General features: G+C 43.9%; 1 protein-coding gene across 1 annotated transcript in view; it reads left to right on the top strand.

The window, feature by feature from the left end:
• tyw1 (tRNA-yW synthesizing protein 1 homolog) overlaps positions 1-17,409 on the top strand; it is a 212,019-nt gene that overhangs the window by 37,539 nt on the left and 157,071 nt on the right. The window contains exon 8 of the mRNA XM_079673788.1: positions 10,765-10,894. Within this exon, the coding sequence (XP_079529914.1) occupies positions 10,765-10,894 (130 nt within the window). The remainder of the gene's footprint in view (positions 1-10,764; positions 10,895-17,409) is intronic.

Raw genomic sequence — 17,409 nt, 5'->3', positions numbered from 1 at the left:
CTTTACGTACAAATGACTGAATTGAATATATTTCTGTACCCAGTGTTGAACAGGACCCAAACCTTTGAGAGATGAAAAAGGACACATCTGCTTTAATCAACTGCCAAGTAGTCTAGTCTGCATTTTTGTCTGTTCATTTGTAAAACGTGGAATTCGGTTTCTTTTTAATGGCCTAAGCGGATTTTGGCTTTTTTTCTCTTGCCAAGATACTTTTAGACACACTTTGAGGTATGCAAAAACATAAAACTAGAACACTGATTGCTGGCTTACGCTGCAAACTTCATCACCTTTTAACAAGAGAGTAAGTATATAAAACGTTATTTTGTGTATTTTACACATCAGCAGAAACAGAGAGAGAGATGGCAGGAAGGGGGGAGACAGTCTCCCCCCACCTTTACAGACACTATGTTTTAGAGAGAACCCCTCCCCCCTCTGTCTAGTGATAAGATGGCAGGAAGGGGGGAGGAGGGGGCAGGGCCAGGCTCACACACACACACACACACACACACACACACACACACACACACACACACACACACACACACACACACACACACACACACACACCCCAAAAGGCCCGACATAGGACGAGGTAAGGGTGACAGTAAGGGAGTGTGTGACTAACTTTTGACGAGGAAGGTGCTTTCTTTGTTCTGATCAGCCCCAATCTGCATACTCTGTCTGAATACATTGAGAGTTACTTTTGACTCTTAACAGTGTTCCACTGGAGTCATAGCTTTCTGAACTTATTTCTTAGCAGCAATTCGGTTTCTTTTTAATGGCCTAGGCGAATTTTGGCTTTTTTTTTCTCTTGCCAAGATACTTTTAGACACACTTTGAGGTATGCAAAGCCTTAAAACTAGAACACGGATGGCTGGCTTACGCTGCAAACTTCATCGCCTTTTAACAAGAGAGTAAGTATATAAAACGTTATTTTGTATATTTTACACATCAGCAGAAACAGAGAGAGATGGCAGGGTGGTTCATCATCACCTTTCTCTTGCTGTAGAAACTATATATCCTTATAAACCCTTAGCCAGGTCAATGGCTAAAAAAAAAAAAAATACAACCATCAGTCTAATCCTTGCAATGTAGACAGAGACTTCCTCATAGCTAGTAAACTAATTAACACAAATCATATTAAAACCTTAATCTAATTTAGATAGGACAATAAAGTTTTGTATGGTGACTTTAGTATAGTAGAGAGGGGCAGCATTTGCCTGCATCACCGCAGAAGGAAGGAGGCTTTGAGACGAGAGTAGATGTTAGCCCCTTTCTAACGGGAATCTAAACTTTCTGATGAAGAAGGAAAGTGGTAACATACATCAATACTATTTTTAATTATTATGTTTATGGCTTTTCTTTAGGGGCTAAAATAAGATTTGATGTAGCCCCGGTCCACAGCAGGGGTTAGGGGAGACACACACACACACACACACACACACACACACACACACTTGGGGGCGGGCCCACCTGTCACTTTTGATGCATACTAATGTGATTGAAACATTTTTTATGATACACCATAAGGCGCAACAGTGGGGGCTTTTCACACCTGTGAATACACATCAACCCCCTCCTATCGACGGATCTCAAACCTACTTGGGATATCACACCTACTTGAGATCTCACACCTCGATCAAAGGGGAGGCGGGACTTAGCTCATTTGCATAATGGGGGGAAGGTGTGACCTGTCACTTTTTTATGCATACTAATGAGACGAAAGCGGGATGAATAATACTACTCACAATATTGCTATAACTCCTATGAAAATTGTCATAACCTGGTCAAACTTCACATGTGTGCTAACAGTCCAGCCCTTAAGAGAGATCGATTTAATTTAGGATATTTCGTCAAATGCCGTTGCCATGGCCACACAATGCTCGCCATGAAACACGGTTTTCTCATAACTCCAGTGAACATGCTTGGCCCAAAACTTCACATGTTTGATAACGATATAGACCTCAAGTCATCTAAGCCTATTATGGGGTGTCATCATATGCCGTTGCCATGTTGACAGATCCCTCGCCATGAAACACGGTTATCTCATAACTCCAGTGAGTATGCTCCAAACGGCCCAAAACTTAAAGACAGATCACTCGCCGTAAAACACAATGTTTATGTTACTGCTGGACCTCCCATGTACATTTTCCAATGGCCTGAAACTTCCCACTTTTGCTAACGGCCGAGTCCGGAAAACATCTGCGGCTGCGCGACGTCGACATACAAGACAACAGCGAAGCTGCACGGATTTTCGAAGACCCGCTTATCGCTGCTCGTAGCTTAAATTTGTATTTGGTATTGCTCAGATGTTCATTGAATTACCATATACACTCTGTATTAGGAGGTCAGTAGAGTAGAGTCAGCGTGGATCGGATCATTTACCCCAGTGACGACACAGTTTGCTGGGCTGGTTTTGATGTTCTCAGCTCAATGTGCAAAGGGAAAAAGTGTCTTGATGCTTCAAACACAGTGTTGACATAGTTATAAACTAATTGGATACTCAAAACTCGATTGGCTTAGCTTAATTTTTGCATGCCATATATCTTTAAGAACCAGCACCTTACCGTGGTAGAGAGGTTTGTGTGCCCTGATGAACCTGGGGGCTGTGTTGTCTGGAACCTTGTGTTCCTGGTAGGGTCTCCCATGGCAAACTGGTCTCAGGCAAGGGTCCAGACTAAGATTGGTTCAGAAGACCTCATGAAAGACGACACACGAAGTGAGGATACCCGGCCCGAAGGAAGCCCAGGGTCCCCTTCTGGAGCCAGGCCCAGAAGGAGAACTCGTCGGCGAGCGTCTGGTGGCCGGGCTTGCCACGGAGCCCGGCCGGGCACAGCCCGAAAAGGCGACGTGGGCAACACCTCCGCTTCTCCGTCCCGTGGGCCCACCACCTACGGGAAACAGCGATGGGGTCGGGCGACAAAATCTGGCTTTGGGGACGTGGAACGTCACCTCTCTGGGGGGGAAGGAGTCGGAGCTTGTGCGGGAGGTGGAGCGTTACCAGTTGGATCTGGTTGGGATCACCTCTACGCACAGCGTCAGCTCTGGAACCTTACTTCTGGATAGGGGTTGGACTCTATTCTTCTCCGGAGTTGCTCAAGGTGTGAGGCGCCGGGCGGGTTTGGGGATACTCACAAGTCCCCGGTTGGGTGCTTCGTTGTTGGAGTCTACCCCAGTGGACGAGAGGGTTGCCTCCCTACGCCTGCGGGTTATGGGGGGGGAAAACTCTGACTGTTGTGTGTGCTTATGCACCCAACAGCAGTTCAGAGTATACGGCCTTCTTGGAGACCCTGGAAAGAGTCCTGTATGGGGCTCCTGAAGGGGACTCTTTAATCTTGCTGGGAGACTTCAACACACATGTGGGCAATGATGGAGACACTTGGAGGGGAGTGATTGGGAGGAACGGCCCCCCTTATCTGAACCGGAGTGGTGGTTTGTTACTGGACTTCTGTGCTAGTCATAGATTGGCCATAACAAACAGCATGTTTGAACATAAGGATGCTCATAAGTGTACGTGGTACCAGAGCACCCTAGGCAGAAGGTCCATGATCGATTTCGTTATCGTATCATCGGACCTGAGGCCGTATGTTTTGGACACTCGGGTAAAGAGAGGGGCGGAGTTGTCAACTGATCACCATCTGGTGGTGAGTTGGGTCGAGTGGCGGGGGAAGCCTCTGGATAGACCTGGTAAGCCCAAACGTGTAGTTCGGGTGAACTGGGAACGTCTGGAGGAGGCCCAAGTTCAGGAGGCCTTCAACTCACACCTCCGGCGGAGCTTTTCGGGCATTCCTGTGGAGGTTGGGGACATTGAACCAGAGTGGTCGGTGTTCAAAGCCTCTATTGCCGAAGCCGCGGCGGGGAGCTGTGGTCTCAAGGTCCTAGGTGCCTCAAGGGGCGGTAACCTTCGAACCTCCTGGTGGACACCGGTGGTCAGGGAAGCCGTCCGACTGAAGAAGGAGGCCTTCAGGGATTTATTGTCCCGGGGGACTCCCGAGGCAGTTGCAAGGTACCGACAGGCCCGAAGGGCAGCAGCCGTGGCCGAGGCAAAGCAGCGGGTGTGGGAGAAGTTCGGAGAAGACATGGAAAAAGACTTTCGGGCGGCACCAAAGTTGTTCTGGAAAACTGTCCGACACCTCAGGAGGGGGAAGCAGGGAACCACCCAAGCTGTGTACAGTAAGAATGGGACGTTGTTGACCTCAACTGATGGAGTGTTAGGGCGTTGGAAGGAGCACTTTGAGGAACTCCTGAACCCGACAACTCCGCCCTCTATGTTAGAGGCAGAGCTGGAGTATGACGGGGGATCGACACCAATCTCCCGGGGGGAGGTCACTGAGGTCGTCAAACAACTTCACAGTGGCAAAGCCCCGGGGGTGGATGAGATCCGCCCAGAAATGCTGAAGGCTCTGGGTGTTGAGGAACTGTCATGGTTGACACGTCTCATCAACGTTGCGTGGAAGTCGGAAACAGTACCGAAGGAGTGGCAGACCGGGGTGGTGGTTCCCCTTTTTTTGAAAAGGGGGATCAGAGGGTGTGTGCCAATTACAGAGGCATCACACTACTCAGCCTCCCCGGGAAAGTTTACTCTAAGGTACTCGAAAAGAGGGTCAGGCCGATTGTCGAACCTCAGATTGAGGAGGAACAATGCGGATTCCGCCCTGGTCTTGGAACGACGGATGAGCTTTTTACTCTCGCAAGGATCCTGGAGGGGGCCTGGGAGTACGCTTATCCAGTCTACATGTGTTTTGTAGACTTGGAGAAGGCGTATGACCGGGTTCCCAGGGAGTCACTGTGGGAGGTGCTGCAGGGGTATGGGGTGAGGGGGTCTCTACTCGGGGCCATCCAATCTCTGTACTCCCAAAGCGAGAGCTGTATCCGGGTCCTCGGCAGTAAGTCGGACCATTTCCGGTGAGGGTTGGCCTCCGCCAGGGCTGGCTTTGTCACCAATCCTGTTTGTAATATACTTGGATCGGATTTCGAGGCGTAGTCGTGGGGGAGGGGGACTGCAGTTCGGTGGACTAAGGATTGCACCACTGCTTTTTGCAGATGATGTGGTTCTGATGGCTTCATCGGTCTGCGACCTTCAGCACTCACTGGATCGGTTCCCAACCGAGTGTGAAGCGGCTGGGATAAGGATCAGCACCTCCAAATCTGAGGCCATGGTTCTCAGCAGGAAACCGATGGACTGTCCACTCCAAGTAGGGAATGAGTCCTTACCCCAAGTGAAGGAGTTCAAGTATCTCGGGGTCTTGTTCTCGAGTGAGGGAACAATGGAGCGTGAGATGGGTCGGAGAATCGGAGCAGCGGGAGCGGTACTGCAGTCGCTTTACCGCACCATTGTGACGAAAAGGGAGCTGAGCCAGAAGGCAAAGCTCTCTGTCTACCGCGCCATTTTCGTTCCTACCCTCACCTATGGTCATGAAGGATGGGTCATGACCGAAAGAACGAGATCGCGGGTACAAGCGGCCGAGATGGGTTTTCTCCGCAGGGTGGCTGGTGTCTCCCTTAGGGATAAGGTGAGAAGTTCGGTCATCCGGGAGGGACTCGGAGTTGAACCGCTCCTCCTTCGCTTCGAAAGGAGCCAGTTGAGGTGGTTCGGGCACATAGTTAGGATGCCACCTGGGCGCCTCCCTAGGGAGGTGTTCCAGGCACGTCCAGCTGGGAAGAGACCAAGGGGTAGACCTAGAACCAGATGGAGGGATTATATCTCTTCGCTGGCCTGGGAGCCCCTTGGGATCCCCCAGTCAGAGCTGGTTGATGTGGCCAGGGAAAAGAAAGTTTGGGGCTCTCTGCTGGAACTGCTACCTCCGCGACCCGACCACGGATAAGCGGGAGAAGATGGCTGGATGGATGGATGGATATCTTTAAGTAGGGTGTCAGTCAAATTCCATAGTCAACTTCATTAAGGGACATATTAAATAGATGACCACCACCGCCATTCAACCAATACTGTGTAAAAGCAGAAATGCGGTCTAGCTGATTTTGTATTAACAAATTATCTGGACTAAACACGAACATATACGGTATTATTTTACATGTGTCACAAGCAGTTAAATCCACATATAAAAAAAATTACAGGACCCGGTAAGAAATCATTCACTCCACAGGTAATCTAGCTCCCGCTACACGTAACTGAATAACATGGCTAGGGAGCACTCACTAAAAGTAATAATAGTCCCTTAGAAAAAACGACTACAAGTCCATTTTGAGCATATGATAATATTCTTAAAATCTCAATCAAAACGTTCTTATTCATTATGATTTCTGTACTTTTAATCTACTATTATTCACAATTTATAAATCCAAATGAAACCCCTTAAGAAAAGAATAAGAAACCTATAAAAAGCAAGCAAATCCTTTTGTCAAACTCAATATGTAATAGTAAAATAATGATTATTGTCGGATATGTTTTACAAGATTATTGTTATTATCTTACAATACTGATATGCCTTAAAGGCATCCTGGTGCAAGGGTGACTTGGGTTACACATGTCTTCAACTATCTCCAATGTATTAAACATATTTAGGTCTTGTTTTTCTGTCTTTCTCTTTTCTACCCTATCTTCCTCTTTTGTGCTCCCTCTCCAAAATAAATGTCTCTCTGTTTGTCCCGTTGTCACCTGCTCACTCAGTGTGTTATCACGGCGCTGTCTGTCTGTATCAGGCCCATGTGGTGTCGTGGTTTCAGAGCACAACCTGGTGCTGGGAGATGTCCCAGTTCTGTTAGTCCAGACAGGCCCGGGCATAACTGAATGTCTGAGATCCCTCAAGCGAGGGTAAAGCCGAACAGTGGGAAGCAGAGCCTGGGGCCAAATGAATGGCTATGGCTGCACAGAAACACCAGAGGGACAGATTGTAGCACTGTTGGCTACATATTGCGTATGCTGTCAGAATCCCGCGTGTCACGGATGCAGTAAGTAAAGGTTGGCATTTCTGCTGGCTAAGAACGAAGAACCCCATTATGAAGTTTAAATTGCAGGCTTCAGAATATTCAGCCCCGGTTTGGATATAAAGCAAATTTAAAAGTCTACAAGTGTAAGTCCAATACAATTATTGGCACATTTTGCGAGTATCTCCTCACAGTCAGATAGCTTTGTGATTTAAGGGTTTACTGAAAAGAAAACCTTGGTTTGCACATAGAGCCCTGGCTTAGCAAATGGCCGTAGAGTGTTGCGGTTATGGCGGACTTTGAGGTTGACCTGGAAGGATAACGATAGGAACTAAGGAAACTACATCACAGTTGCATGGCTGTGCATCACAACCGCTAAGCTAAAGGCGGCTAACGTCCGATTTGAGACGTTTAGTCTCATTTAGTGATTTGTTAGAAAGCTGTTTTTAAGCGCCATCAATGCTGCCAACATTACAAGTTGGGTATGTTCTGATGCATTTTATTTCGTAGGATAGGCATTTAACCAAAGTCACTTTCTAAAACTGTGGAATTTGGGCGTAGGGAACTGGCAATGGTGACCAACTCATTTCAGGTTGTAGGACTCATTCCTGCACAATTCCATGACAATCTTTTGCAGACAGGCAATCATCATGGTGGTCAATCTTTTTTTTTTTGCATAAGATTCTTTGGGGTATTCAAAGGAAGCATAGAACGTTTGACAGTATATTTTTATGACGTCATCAACCTAAAATTATAATTTGAATGTCGATGACAAAGATATAAATTAAGCTTCAATTATTTGGTACAACTAAAAGAACTTTGAGCCACAAGACAACTTTCCACAACTATAAAACAAAAACTGGCAGGGGGAGTGAGTGGTGGTAAAGTGGGTTATGTTTCAAAGGAGCACTGACGGGAGGGATGTATTTATTTGGTTGTTGTTTTCAAATATAATTTAGAATTGCTTTTGAAATAGTGAACGCATCCTTTCAGCCAACACTCAGAAGGAACAGTTAGAGGACTTTGTGGAGATTTATTATTTGACAAAAAGTGTATTGGATAGAATCCCTGACTCAAAGGCACATGTCATGTGTATAGCCCTAATATATGTAGATTCATTGAACTTGGCACCGTGCCACTGGAAGCTCCACAGGAACAGTTAACAAAAGTTTCACTTTTTCCCTACACACATACGTACATTCTTCAACGATGGCTGACAGTAGCAGCCTCTTATGAGCGTTGCTCTGCTGAGAAGGTCACAAATCGAGCCTTATAGACAGGATGGAGCAGGGACAGCAGCACATTAATTGGGTGGAGCTGTCACCTTCACATTGGAAATCTCAAAGGCACCTCCTCCAGCAGACCTAACTGAAAAATAATACATGTTCCCATTTACCGGGGAACTCTTCTAGCAGGACTTTATCAATCTTCTTTTGCATCTGTTAACAGCACTTCTTAGATATTTAGATTTACATAAAAAGGCAGTATATTGCAATAATGTAAGCCTGGCCTGAAGGACGTTGTTAATCCTTCAAACTAACAGGCTGCAGTAGCTTTTGCATCAAAACAGCCGTTATGGTTTGAAGTGCAATAAATTGTCTTGCTGTAATGTACGCCTCTTGTTGTGTTTCACTTGGCCCCTGAAGGGCCTTAAACGAAGACTACCCTGTATAGTTCTCACAAGATGATGTCCATTTATAAAAAAAAATGAAGTCATCTGTTTAATGTTTGTGACACATAAAAGCCATACACGGACAGCAGAGTCTCAACCTTGATCTTTAGTCCTGTCAAACATCGAACTCTTTTGAATTTCTTTCTTTTATCTCTGACTTCTTCAAAGTGACAAGCTTCAAATCCTATAGCAAGCAGCAGATACATATTCAAATTAGCTTTTTTAACTTTTCTGCATGCTGTTTCCTACTGTTGGATTACTAAAAAAAGATTACTGCATAATACAGTTTCTGTAGAACTGTCTTCTTTTCATTCACCCGCTCTGTTTCCGTTGAAGTCCTTAAATAACCTTGATCTTGCATCCTGTAGCAGGATGTTCAATCCGTTTGTCTGAATTTAAGGACTTTTGCACCTACATATGTAAGCAAGGGACTGGTGTTTTACTATTTAATAACTTTTGTAACTTAGACTTGGCATGTCGATTGACACGTTTGTAACGTTGCAAGTGTTCTCAACGCCTTTTTAAAGTTTCAATGAAAATAATCCTGTACCAAGTGGTAATCAAACTGTTCCAGTTAAACCACGCCTGCATTTGTACCTTTTTTGTGTATCTTTAAAGTTATTTTATTTAGTGACTGGCTCGATTGTATGATCGGCCAAGTACCGCGGCAGTTGTTACAGCCCAAACTCGCTGTGGTGAAGTGAAGTAGCGCTTGCTCGATGATGGGTAGAAAATGAAGTAGAATAACAAAAGGAATCACATTACTGCAGTGAGAGTTGCCAAACCAGTTTTGTTGTACTTTGTATGATGAAAAAAAAAGATCTATTCTATTAAAGTGATATCAATACCAAAAGATCACAGTTTTTTCAAGCAGCATTTTCTGAACTATAGTGTTGCCGCGGGAATGTAACGCCATCTTCCAGTATTCCGGTTAGTTCAGTTAACAATTCTAGCCAGGTAAGCACTTTAATTTATGTTTGCACTATATTGCTTCAAGCTCCGTTAGCGTTGCTATCAGCTAGCTCATTTGTCGCAATTTCGAGAATTACATGGAGATTCTCTCCCTGATTGTATTGTCGTATTGCAACCTTTTAAGGGTACTGGCATTGTAACTGGTATTGTGCCTTTATTGTAGATACAGAGTTGAAACAGGGAGACAGATTTACTGACTTGTCCGGAGCCGGATTCCAAACCCAGTCCTCCAGTTAAACCATACCCAATCCTATTAACATGTGATACCTAAATGTATTTCTCATGCTTGACAGAGTTAGGTAAAAGTTAATTACTATCAATGGATGTCCGTCATATACTTTCATTACATCGACATCTTTGAATATTACTAATTTAAAGCCGACAAACCTAAAGGCTACATCAAACTGCAAGCCTTAAAGCTCAAATTAGTTCATAGCTTTTATTTAAGTTTTTTGTTTTGTTGTTTATAAAAATAAATAAATGTAGAAATTGGTCGCAGTCCTGAAGTCAGCGTTAACGGTTTCATTTCACACTGCTGTGCAATGGAAGCCAGCACATTTTTGCGTAGATAATAATGAGGACACATCATTTTAATGATGTTTTTTATGTCACAATAACTGCCTCATTTGTACAAAGGTGTGTGTGTGTGTGTGTGTGGAGTGAGGAGTGGAGGAAAGGACAGTAATGTGATGGTTTCACAATTTCAAGAGCTGCTTTTCCATCTGTCAGTGCCTCTCCACAAGATCACGGAACAATTGTTTAAAATTCAGTTTTTGGTTTGTGAAGCACCTTGTTACCTTTTTTACGAAATTCTGTATAAATAAAGTTTGTTTGATTTGATTTTATGGCATCAGAATTGCATTAGTTACGATAGTTTCAAACTGAGGTTGCATCGCAAAAAAAACATTCCCCACATTCCATGTGATTTAGTGAAAATAAAAACAGATCTCAGTGTGAAATATGCAAAAAATAATTAGTTTTGGGCAACTTCTTGTTACGGCAGCCTTTATTTTAAATGTATGATTTTCTTATTAAATGCATTTCAAAACTATGCATGGTTTTGTTGACTGAAAAACATTATTAGTGTTTTCTGAATGAGCAGTCAATTGGTTTATCCTCCGCATAAAAGGTATACCTTTATAGTCTATGATTCTATAGTTGTGACAGATGCCAGAGCTGCATTTTAACCATCTTGGTCATAAACAATTAGTGACTCAGTTTTGTGTCTGCGGCAGAGCAAAGAGGAGAGTGGAGACGGCCTGATGGTGAAGCTATCCAAGTTGAATGGACTGAAGAAGATTGAAGATGAAGCGGAAAGAAGAGAGATGATTACACCTGCCCTTAGAGAAGCACTAACAAAACAAGGTAAGAAAATTGAGGATGTTTTATTCAGTAAAAGTCCTAGCATTAAACCCATAAAATGAGAAACATCAATATGATTTAGAATGGCCACTTCATGTAGTGGTGGTCTTTTATGAATCTTTGACTTATGTAAATCTGTTTCATTTCCAAAAGAACATCTGCTGGTGTCACTGGTGACTGTGAATCATTTATTCATATTATCTAGCTGCGCTGCTCTGCATTAAAAGAAGCAAATAAATCGAATTACAGACCATCTGTTGTCAGTATATATGCTTAACCCTTCTTTCTCCACAAGGGCACCACAGTCGTAATTCTCTTTAAAACTTTAATTTATAGCCATTTTTGGAATTTCAGCTACATATGTAGGTGCCAGGTAAGAAGATCATTTATATGTTTGGTGTAATTTATCAAGTATCCTCTTTACTTGCTTCTAATGCTAATTTATGTTGCATACCAAGCAGTAGGCAGCAACATATTGGAAACTCTGGTAGAATTATGTAAAGGTTAATCAGCTGCTGAAAAACCCAATTTAAAGAGGCCCTATTATGCTCTTTGGAGTGTTCCTTTCCCTGTAGTGTGTTATAAAGGTTTTTGTGCATGTCTGTAAAGGCTACAATCCCTGAGTTTCCTCCAGAGGGAGTTTCTCTCCCCCCCCCCCCCGAGAAATAAGGTCCATCAGTCAAAAACAATCTGAGGGTCGCTGATTGGTTCCCAGACCCTTGCAGCCAATGCATCAAAGTGTCCTTGGGCAAGATACTGAAACCCAAATTGGAATTGGATCACAGCCCCTTTTCTTGATGGCGTGCCAGAGTAGTTTGTATTTTATAGCAGCCCCTGCATCTGCATGAATGTGTGTGTGTGCGCGCTCTTAGTGGTCGCACAACAAATTAAAAGCACTATATGAATGCAGTTCATTTACCATTTAGAGAAACTTTACAGCTTCTTTGAACTTTAACAAATCTGCATGATTCACTTTTCACATTAGTTTTATTGCTCATAAAATGTTTAATAATAAAATATGTCACTTTACCAATCCCACAAATCCTATATTATCTGCTATAGCTCAGATAAAAACACATATCCATCAGCATGTTCCGCGTGTCGTCAGCAACTGATTGACAAACGGTTATTTTGTGTGTGTGTGTGTGTGTGTGTGTGTGTGTGTGTGTGTGTGTGTGTGTGTGTGTGTGTGTGTGTGTGTGTGTGTGTGTGTGTGTGTGTGTGTGTGTGTGTGTGTGTGTGTGTGTGTGTGTGTGTGTGTGTGTGTGTGTGTGTGTGTGTGTGTGTGTGTGTGTGTGTGTGTGTGTGTGTGTGTGTGTGTGTGTGTGTCGTATAGGCTAAGCCTGGCACTCTGTAAAAGCAAGAGAGCACAGATATAAATGATTGTGTGAAATTTGAACAGCGGCACTCGTAATTTATGAGAATAAATGAAGAGGACACACTGAACAACACATTTAAATCTCGTCAGAGGTATTACATGGTGAGTGTGAAGCAGGGCAATGTGTGTTTTCCAATGGCACTAAATGTTGCATTTTCAGTCCAGTGACTGTCTTTACCTCGTCCCACACTCACAAAACCATACTCCCAGCTGCTGTCAACATGTTATTGCTCAGACTAATTCAAAGTCCAGACATGTAGTGACCATAGGTAGTGACCATAAAAGGTCTTCTTGTGCCGCTCTGAATATAATTCATTATGTCTCTGACTGTTTCATTTGAGAAGTATGGCTGTCTCCATTTGAGGGCTGTACGTTAACTCACTGAAATATCTCTAATTTAAGTTTACATTTACACTTATGATAACAGTGCAGACAATCTAATTTTTCAGGCCTAAAATAAAAATTGATGTTGGATTTAAATTGTATTAAGAATGGTGCAGTGATGAAGTATTAATGTAGGCCGACCCAGAAGTTAGTATCACATGGGATCCCTGACCACAAGGAATGGGATTTGGTTAGATTGCAGAAAATAAACGTTGTTACAAAGTAACACTCGTTTATGATTCTCTATGGGAAACAATCTAGTCGAAATATTAATAATTTTGCCTGTGCCCTACAATTTTCTTTTCTTGGGGGTCAGTTCATAGAGGGATCAGACAAATGTTTGCGATAGATACATCTGAAAGAGTAATATTTAAGTGTTAAAAAGCTATGGGACATACATTTAACATAATACGTTCTCACAATTGGTTAGTGCACAGGGATGTCACTGCTTGTTTCCCTTCTTTTTTTGTTATGTCTGGGGGATTACCTCTTGGTATTCTATCATTTTGTGACTGTAAAAATAGACTAGTGCTGGCTGCGTGAGTGATTGGATAAGTGAGGCTTTGTCTGAATCCTTAATATTCAGTATGGCTAAATATTTACCAACACCCCAGAGTGTTGGTTCGGTGTTACTCATTGTTTCTGTCTGAAACATTTGACTATATCTTCTCTATTTAGTCCGTTCTCTAGCATAACACATGCCAGACGTTTTCAGCCAGTAAGCCCCACTGTTGGCTTACACAAGCCTCTATAAATAGGACTCAGTGAGCAAGACTTCACTTCATCTGACCAAATGCTGACCTGTTTCATGTTGTCTTGGCAATTGTCAGTCTCAGTAGACAGTTTGTTTTATTTGCAATGAAAGAATTAAGAATGAAAGTTCTGGCGTTGTTTTCTTCGTCTTGGATGGCTGCATTTCCTCTATAGCCCTATTTGGCATTTTCATGGAAGCAAAAGTAACACAGCTAGTAACATTCTTGGGTAATATCCAAGAAAGTTTTCACATACCTCATTCACACCAACGGTGTTTCAGGGCCGGTTCGGAGCTGGAGCTTGAAAAGCACCGGGTTTTCCTGTTCATACCAATTGTGATGCTGCACTGTTGAGCGGCCCGACCAAGCAAGGAGGCAGAGGCAGACTTCCCAAATATAACCCGGTGTGGGCATTTATTAAAGCATGAACACATTACACACAGCCTCAATCCTGCTGTTGTTTCCCTGACAGCCTGCAGCCACCAGGATCTCACACACACTCCACGCTCAACAAGGAAACAGCACCTAAATACACACACAGACTAACAAGAACCAGGTGGGGGGGAGAGGAGACAACACAGGGCACCAGGTGCACACAATCAACCGTAACAGACATGGGGGAAGGGGAACACTTTTCAGAATAAAACCAGCAAACAGAGACAGACAAACTAAAACACAGACAGATGCACAAACTACAGCCTCTTAGCTCCGGAATCCGGTTCGTTTCAAGCACCAAAAAATTGTCCGGCTAGAGCAAAAGCACTGCATACGTCACGCTTACGTCTAGGCGGGGGCAGGGGCAGATCAACTCCTGAACAACAACAAAAAGCTCACGTTTTATCCAGTTTGTACACAACGATGGAGATACTCAACAAGCAGCAGTGGTCCACTGAAGAGACCAGCTACCTACTGGTAATCTGCTCTTCCGAAGAGGTACAGAGGAAGCTGGAGCATACGAGCCGCATAAATACTTTGTTTTAACTGTTAGGCTTAATAAACCATTATAGACCTTGGTTACATTACTTAGCAACAACTGCACATGCCCACATGCTAACTATGGGTCTTACAAACCTACATAACATTACAAATAGTCAGACGAAAATATTATTTACAATATTAATAAAACTATGAATTCAATTTTAACTGATTGACAAGGCAAAACACTGCACAGCGGCAGCAGCATTAAAGGAAAATATCGTCTTACCTTGTGTTGGGCCTTCACAAAACTCCAAATGTAGCCTTCATCTCTGGGGTGGCACTAATGAAGACCCTCATTAGAGCAGATACATCCACATTGTCCAAAATGTTACTATGGACATGCATCAAAGTCAGATGTGTCAGTCTCTTCTGTGTCCTATTACTCCGTAACCATGTTTTCAGACGGCGTAGGGTGGAGAAATGAAGCAACCAAGATTGGCATACAGAGGCAAAGTTTTATGAGTTTTTCGACGTCTTGGAAAATGCCTCTTGCTTGTGGATGGAGCTTAGCCACACGTGTGGCTATCTCTTGTACCGTGTGACAGGGAGAATCACCAATGGCATCTCCAAGCATCTTAAGCTGGAGGTCCAGTCCGTAACGGCCCACATCAGAGATTAGCTGTGGAAGATGAAGAGACTCTAGCTCCAGGGTTTGTTGTTGGCCCCTACTGTTAGCTACCTCGATGAGCACGTTCTCTCTGAGAGCTGCTATCTTCATGCCATCTTGATCGAATCTTCTTTTCAGCTCAGCAGTGAGCAAATCCACAGCCTCGAAAAACTCTTGTCGCCATTGTGAGGGAAATTTCTGCAGCAATGGAGAGTCAGGACTCAGAGAGACACGAGGAGAGTTTGAGCTTTGATGTCATACACTGGTGGTTTATTACAAGTATCGGCCGGAGAATTTCACATCACAAGTCACAGCAGCCAGAGGGTCTGACTGCACGGGTGGGTTGCCACATCAATTCTGCCCAGCCTCTCTCTCGATAGACCTTTTAACTAGTTTACAGAGAGTTAATCAACATGGAGCACTGGAGATAGCCCCAACATCTGGAGACACTGAATCACCTGTCTGTGGTGCTTAGAAGCCAGCGTTCTCACAGTCATAAAACCCTCTGTGACCAATAGTTGCCCGGTCATAAAACTGGTAATATCAACAATAGCTGAAGCCTCCCATTCCTTAAGACAGATAACAGACTCAGGGTAGGTCATAAACGTCAACACACAGAAAAGGTTAGACTCCTAGGAGTAAGGACAGAAATATTCTCTAACAGCCATGTACTCATTGCATGCGCTTCTGGCTCTGTTGTGTGACGGTAACGGGCTGGGGTTTTGCTTGCCCTGTGTTGACGAGCATCTGGTATGTTCAGTTCCGCTGCAGACACTTTGGATTCTATGCCCTGGACCACAGTGTCATCACGAAGGGCTACTATGCGCTCCCTCAGCAGATTTGTGCATTCCAGGGCACCCCGTGCGCTAGCGTTGTTGCTCTGCAAATTCTTTGCCACTGCTTCACATATGGGCTCAGAACAGTCTCATAATACACACATGCACACAGAAGGATTCACACTTGTATTTCATGATCCGCAAAAGGATTCACACTTGTATTTCATGATCCGCAAAAGGATTCACACTTGTATTTCCGGATCCACACTTGTGTTTTTCAATGCATACACAAATGTGTTCCGTTTCATATACATGTAAATAAAATCCTAATACACAAAAAAAGTTTTAAATGTGTATTTTTGATCCACACATATTTGTTTTCCATTTAAAACCTCTGAACCTGCAAACACAAACCGCTTTCTGTGCATGGATCGCTGTGCATTCGTGTGTGGGTTTTTTGAGACTCCCCTGACTGTCAGCCGATTCGTACTTGTCATTTTTTCTATCTATAGCCAATCAGATGTCTCCTCAATTCTAAGCCAATCATATGAGCGTGCCCCCACGAGGGTAGATTTCTTGCGTTCATGACGTAGCACTTCATGTATGCATTTTGCGCAGTCCGGAGCTGACAGGTCCATGGAGCCTGCCTACAGGCGCTAATCCCAGGACACCTCCACTCTCAGTACATTGCCACTTTCCGAACAGGAAATGCACGCAAATACAAGCCTTTATATTATTAAGGTACAGCGCCACTTTCCGAACCATTGATGAATGCTTGTGTACACAAAAACGGCAGGCAAAACTGTTTTAAATGTGTGTTTCCTGTATGGCCAGTGCTAGACAGTGAACTGTCAACGGGGGGAGCCCCGCCGGTCGTTATTAACAGGAGAGCTGGATCTGATCGATATGGACATAAATGCAAGTGAAGTATAACCGGACGCGAGAGAAAGAGAGATCAGATCAGCTGCTGAGTCTGACGGAGAGACGCAGCTCTGCATGATCACCTGATGCTCCGCCCTCTGTTTAGCGAGCTGACCGGACAGCGCAAAATGCGTATATGAAGTGTCATGAATGCAATAAATCCTACCCACTTGGGGGCACACTCATGTGATTGGCTTAGACTGGAGGAGACATCTGATTGGCTATAGATGAGATAAATTACAAGTACGAATCGGGTGAGCGTCAGGGGAGTCTCAAAAAACCCACACACAAATGCACAGCGATCTGTGCACAGAAAGCAGTTTGTGTTTGCAGGTTCAGGGGATTTAAACGGAAAACAAATGTGTGGATCAAAAATACATATGTAAAACTTTTTCCTGTGTTTGGATTTTATTTACATGTACCGGTATGTGAAACGGAACACATTTGTGTGTGCATTGAAAAACACAAGTGTGGATCCGGAAATAAAAGTGTGAATCCTTTTGCGGATCATGAAATACAAGTGTGAATCCTTCTGTGTGTATTATGAGACTGTTCTGAGCCCATATTCACATGGCTCAAACAGTGGCTCACAGCACAGTAGGCCAAATAATGTTCTCCCTTTTTAAAGACTGTTTATAAAGGCCTCCGATCTTTGCTCTTGCATCTCCCCTCACACTTTTGTCATCTTTGAGTATTTTCAGAGTCTTCTGGAGTTCTGTGTA

Source organism: Notothenia rossii, assembly GCF_949606895.1.
Source record: "Notothenia rossii genome assembly, chromosome: 4".
NCBI lineage: Eukaryota > Metazoa > Chordata > Actinopteri > Perciformes > Nototheniidae > Notothenia > Notothenia rossii.
Note: the sequence above shows the minus strand (reverse complement) of the source record. Positions and strands in the feature narration are given on the sequence as shown.